Here is a 10,951-nt window from a genome sequence, read left to right as displayed (position 1 = left end):
TGCGGGAAGTGCCGAAGCGTCTCCCGCTAGGGAAGCTTCCTTCACTTCAGTTGGAGCCTTCGTCGCTTCCAGAAACGCGCTGTAAATCATGATCTTCGTGATGTATGTAAATGCACCGTTTTCCCCCGCCTCAAAGATGACAAAGCCTTTCACACTCTTTTGCGGAAACCACAGTACCTGCGCTTGACGTCAGATTCACCTGCCAAATTTCTATCCGATTACACGGTTGGAATTTGTCCCATTCAAGATCCCGTTAGCAATGCCGTAAAGTACATTTTCGATTCCTTGTACACAAACATGTTTGGCGTTGGTGTGATGACTAGCAGAACGGCGTGACAATGAGCTGGCCGCGTTACGGTCCGTGTCTACATCGCTAAAGCTATGCGCCATGCCGCACTTTTCTTCTCCTCAGGCGCTATCGTCTTCGATGTGTTGGCTTGATTGTAACATACGTTCTGTCATTTCATTAGGTCTTTGTCGTCTGGTCTTCGAGACATTTCGCAGTGTCTTGTAACCTCGCGCTTCATTGGGCCAAGCTTTGACACCTACGTCCTGCGTCATACGAGTCATACGTGAGTGCCTCCAGTGCCAGCGCCGGTTCATCACCCGACATACGAACTCGCTGGTACAACCTTTTCCCTTTCGGGAAGTACGCTGTGCATGACTACGTGCACGTCGACATCTATGGATCTCTTGCCGGATTCAAGCTTGCTTGCGTGGACACTTTCACCCGCTGAACCGAAGGGTTCCAGCACCTGCTGTGGGGCCCACACTTGTCAGCTGCTAGATTTCCCATTTCCTTGCACAACGTCGATACCACTGACTGTGGAGTCAAATTTTAACTCGTCTTATTACGTGGCCTGAAAACGTTATTCAAGTTCCTCGTCCACGCGAGAACCCTTCAGGTAATGAAGGAGCGACTGCACGGTCAGCTCAAGGCCACCCTCATCACTCGTCATCTTTTTTGCTGTGTTCGCAAACTTCCCCTTGTCATCCTCAGCATCCGCTCTACATTTACGAAATACGATACTTGCAAGATAGCTGGTATGGTTCCCGCATGACTTGGCAATTGCTGAGTGAATTTGTTGCTCCACTCTTCCGAGCCTCCTAACACCATAGAGTAAGGTGAGAGACTCAGGAAACCCTTTGGGCAAATGCGACCGATGCTTCCAAAGGTGCATTTTACTCAAGACGTATTTGTGAGCAAGCTCGTATAGCGGTAACCGTGGTCTTCATCTATATGGAGGTCACTTGACCGTCCCTTGCGACGGCCCTGTATTAGTCCTCACTCGAGGACTAGTACAGTCAATACAGCCAGCATTAATCAGCATTAACAGTTGTGATGAAGTCACACTCGATCCCGTCAAGCTGTGCCCACATCGAACGTTCTTCCCGGTAACAGTACCTTAAATTTTGTCATCTATTCCAATTGCGGCGTTACGTCGACCCGTTGTAAATGCACTGCCCGCAAACTTCTTCGTCATCCCAGGTGGTATTTACTTCGCTAGCTTTTCCGGGGCGAGAGGGGTATGAGAGGTGTTCTAGTGCCACCCTCGTCTTCGCACTCCTTCAGATGCACATTGGCGCGTGCTCTCACAACCACAACCAACGATCTCTAATTGCTCACCTGGTCGGGCGCCTATGAGCTTGTAGTCTATGATACGCCCTGCAGTGGTGGGGCCTTACTCCGCTCCCTCTAATTGTAGTTGAGAATAAGTAGTTTATTTATGTAAGCTCTAGCATGGGCAAAGAACCTAACGAGAGGTATCGAAATAACGAATTTGGATCCAAGGAATACAATACCTTTCAGTCCCTAACTATAAAGTATTACGTAGACTCATGCGATTACGGAAGCAGCTGCTGTAACATGGCGGTAGACGTAGGTGTCTGGAAGTGGCCTTCGCCCTTCAGTGTATATAAATAGCGTGAAGAATGTTATGATGATGATAAATTGACGCTCGTTTAGTCGATATTACAGTCTGCAACCTAATATCTCAAAAACGCCTCATACGGCGCTTTTTTACATTTTAGGGTCTGAAGTTGCTTCAAACTACTGCCAATTACAACAAAATTACTTGTCATATGTTTATTTGAAAGCCAAAGAGCGAAAACATCCACAGTAAAATTTGCCGTCTGACATTGAATGGGATGGTACGTGTGACACAATCTCTCTCATAATAATAGAAAAGTCGCGTTTTGGTTAAATAAATACTGACATATATGAATAAGGGTACCTAATAATTTTGATATCATAAAACACCGCTCAGTAGACATTGTGCTCCGGAAGTGCTGATCACCGACCGAGTAGCGGTCTTACAGCGGAACTTAACTAAGTGATTTTGCATACAGCCAGACAAGCTGCACGTGGACAAGTGACCACATAGCAAGGACGAATGGTCTTATGGAGCAGCCGAACGATACATTGCACGACGACGTTAAGCGCCACAAGATCACCGCATATCCACGAAGTGAATGATGATGAGTGGGCGAAGCACCGGCGGATCATTCGGTCAACCGTGAATCCCCCGTATATATATATATATATATATATATATATATATATATATATATATATACTGTACATTTGTACAGCATGTCTCCATGCAAACCCGAGCTATGGACAACGGACGACGACCAGGGACAAGGCTCGACCATAAGGTGCTTCGCCCCTAAACATTGGATGCCATCCTTCCGAACGTAACCATCGCTTTCAACACGGCAGTGCAAGAGACAACGCAGATTACGTAGCTCAAGCTGGTTTATGGAAGAATTCCTATGGCGAATTTCGACGCCATGCTGCTGCATGTCACCGACGACAAGAATTTCGACTTCGCCGGGTATTTGCAACGCGCTGAAGAAGCACGATAACTCAACCATATGCGCATCCAGAAACACCAAAGCACGGAACGCCGATACTGCAATCTTCGGCCACGTGACGTGAAATACCAGCCCGGCGATCTTGTTTGGCGTTGCACCCGAAGACTGCCACGAATTTTCAAGTAATCGACGAGAGATGTTGATACTTTTCTGGGATATATTTTTGTAAAGTATACCTGAAACGAGGAAGAGTTGTGCAGTGCCTTAGTCACACCTTGCAAGACCTAAAAACACAGTCAGCCGCCATTAGCTAAAAAAAATCCTCCGGTGCTTGGTTCAAGAAATTGATAAAGATCGTGTTAACCGACTTCATTGGCAAATGCTGTAATGTCCCTATTAACGACGCAGTAGTCTATTAAAGCTGAAGAAAGGATTACAATCACCACCTAACAATGGGTATAGGTTGATGGGGCTGGGTTAGCATCAATTTTACGAAGGGTGACGAAGGGTGAAGTTTTCCGCCAACTGTTGTTTTTCTTGGCAGGGTATTCGATGGTAAGAAGAACTGTACCCAAGAAAAATAATCAGTGGATCAGGTCCACTGCCTTTCCATTCGATGAGAACTCCCCGCACGCGTGCCTAGACCCTGCTTGGTATATTCAGACGATTAAGGAAGTACGCAAAATAGGCGAAGTGTGTTACTTCGGTTACAAAGAAACATGCGCACTTCATGTGATCCAAAGATTACGGGTGCTGTTACAGAGCAAATGCAAGAAATTATTTTTCAGACCATTTGCTGACCCCTGGACCCAACTTGCAATTTGTGCTGTACCCGGACGCCTCTCATTATGGTACATGATTACTTCTTTATGAGGGGGTTGCCAAGAAACCTTTTGAGATCGAACTACAAGTGATACTATATATTTCTTTCACATTTGCGAAGCGCCAAATAAACTACGGCACGATATGAAATCAAATATTGACGTGGTTATGACTTTAAAATATTTTACACTATTTGGGATGAAGAAATTTCCGATGTTTGTATGTACTCTTCCCCTGATTAACTTGCTGCCACTCTCAAAACGAAATACAGAGCACACGGTGGGTCAGTGAAAATGAACAGTGTAGAGATTCAAGGTGGCTCGCCTCCCAGGACAAGACACCAGGATGCAGACGCTCTGTCAGCACTCCCTTTATAGAAAAGAAGTTATCTATGGAGGAGTACAATTTATGAGGTAGTGTGAAGGAACCGAAGACGTCAGGCTACAAAACGGCACGTGGCCACTTCCCGAAGCAGCGCATCTGGCAATACTGCGCCTCTTCAACGATAGCCTTTATAAAGTTTGGGGATCAATATAGATTTTCAAAGCACACAAAAAGTTGCCACAAACATTTCTTTCTATCAAAATGAAGAAAAGAACGGACTTCGATGATGCTTGGTCCACGAAAAACGTCCCCCATATGTCTGGACTTCAAAAGCTGTCGACTGCGCCAAAATGTAACGTTCCTCACAAGAACGGCTATGCAAAAGACAATCTCAGTGAGACGGGTGTATTCCGCCATTTAATCTCACTTCGTCGTCCTTTCTCCCCCAGCCCGCTGCTTTGTCTTATCTCATGCATCCAGCGCAGACCGCTTCCTACGTGTTAGGACTTTCACCTTTGCAAAGCAAAGTTCAGCCCCTGTAGTAAATAACGTGGTTACGCAAGAATATTTCAATATTCCTTTCGAAATACCGCATATTTATTTAGCTGAACTAAAACTGAAAAGTCAGGACGTCAAGAAAGCCCAAACATCCTTACTCACAGTGGATACACACGCTTTGCAGCAGGGTAGAAGCATGCGAAGGCCGCAATCTTTTGCTGCGAAGCAGTCTATGGCTAGTATTCCCGAAAAAAATTCACACCTGTCGGCAGAAAATTCAAACCAGATGGTTCGATCCCGGGGGTAGTGCAGGGCAAGGAGCATTGGCTCATACCCCTGTAAAACAGAGACAGTGAGGCGAACACACAGCACAGCTTTCGTTTCAGTACAACACGTAGAAATAAAAGAAAACGCGGTCAAATAGCATGATTGATGACGAGGCGCGCCGACTCACGCGTAGATCAACGTACGTTGCCGCCAATCCCTGACCGGTGGTCGTTGTCGGAGATTTTAACGTAGACATCTCAACACCGGAAACAGAGTAGTGGTTCAGCCGCTTCGTGGAAAAGTTTGGCCTCGTTTACGTCAACGATCTCAGTCAACCAACTACCGCACATAGGTCATGCATCGATTTTACTTTGGCGAGAAACATTTCTCAAATAACAACGGAAAACATCAGTGTGCATTAGAGCGAGCACAAAACAGTTATAGAAGTTATTTCAAATAAATAAATGAAATAAAGGTTTTGTAAACCGCATGTAAACGTGCGTTTGTGCCATATATAACTTTAAAGAGCATTGTGCGCAATGGGTGCACATCATGGGATTCGGTCTTTTGACAAGTTGCCCCACATTAAGCGCAAATTATCTGCGTTTCGTTGTGCAACCACCTTCACAGGAGTGAAGTGGTGTTGATTTACAGCGAAACTCTTTATAGCTAAGATCCGGGGCTTCGTGGCGTCTGTGGGGAAAAACTGTCATACCATTTTCTTCCATATAAAGAGCCAATTAGACAAACGTTCTCGAAAAATTGTTGGCGTGAAGATGATGAAGCACAAGGCAATGTCTAACAAGTGTGTTCTATCACGCTGACAAATTATTCGCAGCGCAAGTGTCTTCGTGGAAGTCTGGAGTAATTATTCAAAGCGCGGTACCTCCAAGAAAATGTACAGTTTAATGGTGACGCCTGGAGCTTCTCGGCTGTTGGAACGTCAATTCCGGTAAAGCTTTTAAGGCGTTGTATAGGAGGAAAAGGCTCGTATAGTTTGTATCCGCATCGTTTTAATAATTTCAAACGTGTTCTCTCAGCTAACACCGTTAACTTTGTCTTTGCAATCTACAGCATGAATATTTTTTATTGCTCTTGCCTCTTTGATCGCAGATGATGCATTGTGCAAAATAATGTCTATCACTTGAAACTGTTTCTTACAATGACAGCCTGAACGACGCGATTCGCCCACCTTTAGCAGCAGCATATTTTAGTTTAAATTTGCTTGAACAAATTATACAATTTCACTATTATACGCCTCATCTGGTTGTTTCAAGTAACAACGAAAATGTACACGAACTCCCAAGCCTATACAACAGTCAGTTCCAATAAAACACTCATACAACAGTCAGCTCCAATAGAGAGTTTGGATTCGTATCGGCTACGAACTTTATTTGTACTTGACGACTCTTGGAAGATATGGCTTCACTGACCTTCGCATTTCTTGGTTGACCCTTCGGCTAGACAAACTCAATTGTAGTGTACCGTTTTTTGTTCAGCTAACTTTCGCCAAGGTATTCAAAGAAACAAAACATTCTAAAATCACGGTGGAAGATACGATTATAAGACCTACATTGTACCGTCGTCAGAGTTATGTTGACTGAACACTGTTGGTCTCAAAATGGTATCTTGAACAATGGTTGTGCAACGATTTTTTTTCTTTGAACACCTTGTCTAACGTTTGCTGGGGCTCTCTATACATGTCGTTCAGGTAGATACATATAAGCCTGAAAAAAATATCATGGACACGAGCAAACCAACGGCCTTCTTTAATATTGACTGTGGGAGAATAAAGTTGTGTGTTTGTTTAACATTAGGCGATAGCAGAACTTGTAGTTTTTGCTTACAGACGGTCCTTCCCGAAATTTACGCTTCTCCGGCACATGCGCTAGTGGCTCGCCCAAGTATGTCCGTGCCCTTGTTCTTATTTAACAACACTCACAGAGCGTGTTCTTGATTGTGTGGTTTTTATGCGTGAACAAACGTCCCCTCTTGATCCTTAGTTTACTCGGTGTCGCTTCTTTCAATCAGAAACCTGCATGCTGTCTCGTCGATGCCTCCGTTTCGCCGATAGAAAGTGAATACAGCATGTAATCGGCTCATTTCCGAAAATCGCTTCCGCGAAATGTCATCTGGATGGCGCTGTCACGTTTGCGCGACGTGCTCACAAGATATACTGTGAGATTGCCATAGCGTCAACTTAAGCTGTGAGACATGTAGTTTTATAGATAAATGGGTGCTTTTTCCACATTGTGAGCGTTTCTCTCTCGAAATCTCAAGTTCTTCCTGATGCTATTGACACGCGTGCAAGTCACAGTCTGACACAGATGAAAATTGATAGCGTGCGTAATAATATTTCAGTCATCCGCGGTCCGAAAATTTCTTCTGCAGAGTTAATTACTCGTATCAGGCATATAACAGCGGGTGCTGTACCTATACCGAAACTTTAGGCATGCAACCCTGCAGCGTGTCACTCGTTAGGCGACATATAATGACTGGCCGCCATTCGCGCAATGTTTGCGATCACGAACAGGATCAAACAACCTGTCATAACCGAGTTACTTGTTTCGTTTGTTTAATATTCTTCCGTTTTTGGGGTGGTCGCGGTAGCACCGTTCAAAAATATTCCCGCTTCAAAACCGACTGATCTTCGCTCTCGCGTTCATTCACACGCTTGCTTTCCCGGCAACGTATTTCGCTTGAATTCGTATCGCGCTGCTCACCTAAGCCAAACTGTCTCGCTCTTTTCGTTTGTGTTTGGTGATGGTGATTCTGTATTTGGGCATTCGATTGAGCTACAGTCATTCTCTCTTTGAATCGTGTGATTTCTATGGTCGGCAAACTCAAATTGTGCGAGCTTCGTGGCCAGCTGTTCAAGGTTGCATTTTCGGGAGCACGTTCAGCAAATTTCCTATGACGCCGGAAAACGCAGTGTGAATGCGTTAGCATTAGGAGCATAAACGTGAAAAAAAGTGTTTGTATATATATATATATATATATATATATATATATATATATATATATATATATATATCGCTTCTTTCAATGAGAAAGCGCATGCTGTCTCGTCGATGCCTCCGTTTCGCCGATAGAAAGTGAATACAGCATGTATTCGGCTCATTTCCGAAAATCGCTTCCGCGAAATGTCATCTGCATGGGGCTGTCACATTTGCGCGGCGCGCTCTAAAGATATAATCTCAGATTTCAGTATATATATATATATATATATATATATATATATATACTGAAACCGACAGTGGGCTGCTACAGACCACTGTGCATCGCACTTTGCAGGCAGGACATGTGCCGAGTGACATCCTGAACAACACTTTGCAATGCGGGGTGCGCGTTTTAAATTACGGACCGCGGAGCTCACCAATTTGCAATGTTATTCTGACGAATTTCCCTAGCATCTGACGCTAATTCACCACTGAATATTTTCATAGCAAACGACAATATAGGGACCGATCAATACTAATCCCGCTTCTCTTTCCGCAGTTGTTACATCGGATACTGTTACGACGGAAATGAATTGTTGGCTTACCGCTACTCTTGTATGCTTTTCTTGCTGCATTTGGCATTGCGCCTTAAGTGAGTATGTTTACGTGAGCTTCCGAACAAGCTGCATACTGAAACCTCCGTTATATAGTGTTTATAACAAATTTTACTCCTTACAGCCCGTAAGCTTGCTCACTAATTGGAGAGTTAATAACAGCGCAGCCTAATTAAGCACACCCCCTCGTGGAGAGCATTTCTCTCTATTCACCTATCTATTTCAGGCAGCGGTATTACACGCACAGATCAAGAGCGCCAAATCTCTTAGCAAACGTCCCATCATTCATGACCGCGCTTAATGCCAGTACTTGCGCATATGGGACATATGGACCTGATCCGTCAATAGTAAATATCCATATAGGGTCATATCTGCTCGTATTTCTATAATCTCTGTTTTAACAGCGCAGCTGTTTAAGCCTGCCGTAAGTCCGTGATGCGGCGGAAAACATGTGGACCGATCCTGGCGGTTCTGCAGAAAGGGTTCAAGCGCAATGGCACATACCCCTGTGAACTAACGAAGCTGAACCTGGTTAAGTCTAGCTGATCATGGTTGGGAATACTTAAGCTTAGTCAGTCATCGGTAGCCAATCAATAGGTAATCGAGAATCGATCAATAATCAATAAATTCTGGAAAATGCTGGGGATGGCTTGGTAGTGCTTAGCTTAGCCAAAAAGCCCGGACTAGCTAGGCGACCATCAGCTCCACCTCTGGTGCAAGCTACGCAATTTTTTTTAATTCGGTTCTCACTACAAAGCAGTAATCACATAGGAAGCCGAGCTCCACATTTCGTAATGTCGCATTGTTACATATTAGGGCGTAGCAGTCACTATGTCGAACAACACAAATTTAATTGTTCTCACATGGAGGTGAATTGTAATGCTAATATATGCTTTGCCAAGGAGAGCTAGGGAAAGAAAGCGGACATATGACTAAATGTTCACTGTCTTTTACTAAAAAAATGCGTTTTAAATAATTGATCCTTTTTTTGTAAATAAACACGAGGTCCAGGTTCAGTTGTTTTCATTCTCGTCGGGCTTGTGTTTGCCTTCGCACTGTTGTCATCATCATAATGCTACTTCTGAAATGACCTAAGAATGCAGCATGTGCTTCTTCTTTATGCCGTTAAATTATGCGCAATTTGACAGGTAGGAAAGTTAGGCCACTAGTAGCTACCTGTCTTAAGTTACGACTTACTATCTCTCGGTGTACCGTGTATCTCCAATATGCAGGGTGTCCCAACTATCATGCACCAATATTTAAAAATATGCAAATGCCACGTAGCTGGACAGAACCAAGGTAATGTTGTTTGCCATCGCTTGGAGATACTCAGAGTATTTTCTTGGATTCCGCGTAATAACATAAATAGTCTTACCTAATTATTCAACTTCTCAAATATTATAGTTACACTAAAAATGACGATGAGAAAATTATGAACACTTAACAGACATTTAATAAATTATTTGACATTCTCATTCGAATGCGTTGTTACTTGTAATTACTTGTTTTCACCCACCAAAATTTGTGGGTTCGATGCCTTATTGACGTTACCTTGATTAACTTCGCCCTGAATAACACCGACGCTCGTGGGTGCCAGTGCCCTAAATAATTCAATTTTAATTACCTATGAGTTATTTTTGGCGCGATGAGCAGCATCGGAGGCAGCTGTGGAAGACGACGACGACGAACGCGAGAGCAGTGGCACGATCGCGTCTCGGCGCGAGGCGAGCTCACATGACTTCCTGTACCACACGCCGTGTTTTCAAGCCAATCGTCTGATGAGCCATGTAAAGGGCCCCTAAACTACCTCCGATATTTTTCAAACGTTTCAAGTAAACACCTGCATCGAGTTTAGAATGCCGTTACCATCAACGACACCAAACGCGGTATCACTACGCGCCGCGGGCACGCCACGAAAGATTAACACTGAAAAACCCCTCAAATGTGTTCTTTGAAGGAGTGAAGGAAGGAGTGAAGAAGGAGTGAAGGAAACACTAAAGGATAATGATAGAAGTCATAGTCATGAGCATGACTCCGCAAAAATGACAATGACTCAGCAAAAAAATAGAATAACACTCAAAAACCACGGAAATGGGTTCGGACGTGGATACTAAGTGAAGGAAACACTAAAGGATAATGATAGAAGTCATAGTCATGAGCATGATCGAGCAAAATGACAATGACTCAGCAAAAAAGATTAAAACTCAAAACCCACTGAAATGAGTTCTGACGTGGGAATTGAGTGAAGGAAACACTAAAGGTTGATGGTAGAAGTAATAGTGGTGAGCATGACTTCGCCTTAAGATTTCTTAGGCGTAGCTAAAGGGACTCCTGAGGAGTCATGACATTCGTGACATGTATGTCATGAAATAGCCGCCTATGTCCTGCTGCTCTTGTGATCGTTTCGTTAAATTGGTTGGCTCCCCGCACAGTCATTCGCATAACATCGGTGTCCACAGCGCGCGGAATCTGCCGGTCTTTTTTTTTTTAAACGTTTCAAGTAAACACGCGCATTGATTTCAGAATGCCGTCATCATCAACGACGCCAAACGCGGCATCGCTACGCGGCGCGGGTGCGCCACAAAAAATGCACAGTTTGCACTAAGTTAGTTGTGCAAGGCTGGAGAAACAGCGGAGCTCGTGATCACCTAGCTTCTTCCAGTTTCACTA

The 10,951-nt window shown here is 44.1% G+C and overlaps 1 protein-coding gene across 1 annotated transcript in view; it reads left to right on the top strand.

Moving 5' to 3' along the window:
- The first annotated feature begins 5,653 nt into the window (after window positions 1-5,653).
- LOC125947161 (uncharacterized) overlaps window positions 5,654-10,951 on the top strand; it is a 47,117-nt gene continuing 41,819 nt past the window's right edge. The window contains exons 1-2 of the mRNA XM_049671542.1: window positions 5,654-5,680; window positions 8,227-8,319. Coding sequence (XP_049527499.1) covers window positions 8,256-8,319 — 64 coding nt within the window. The 5' untranslated portion in view covers window positions 5,654-5,680; window positions 8,227-8,255. The remainder of the gene's footprint in view (window positions 5,681-8,226; window positions 8,320-10,951) is intronic.

The sequence above is a fragment of the Dermacentor silvarum genome, chromosome 7 (genome assembly GCF_013339745.2).
Source record: "Dermacentor silvarum isolate Dsil-2018 chromosome 7, BIME_Dsil_1.4, whole genome shotgun sequence".
Taxonomy (NCBI): Eukaryota; Metazoa; Arthropoda; class Arachnida; order Ixodida; family Ixodidae; genus Dermacentor; species Dermacentor silvarum.
This window is presented reverse-complemented; position numbering and strand designations above follow the sequence as displayed.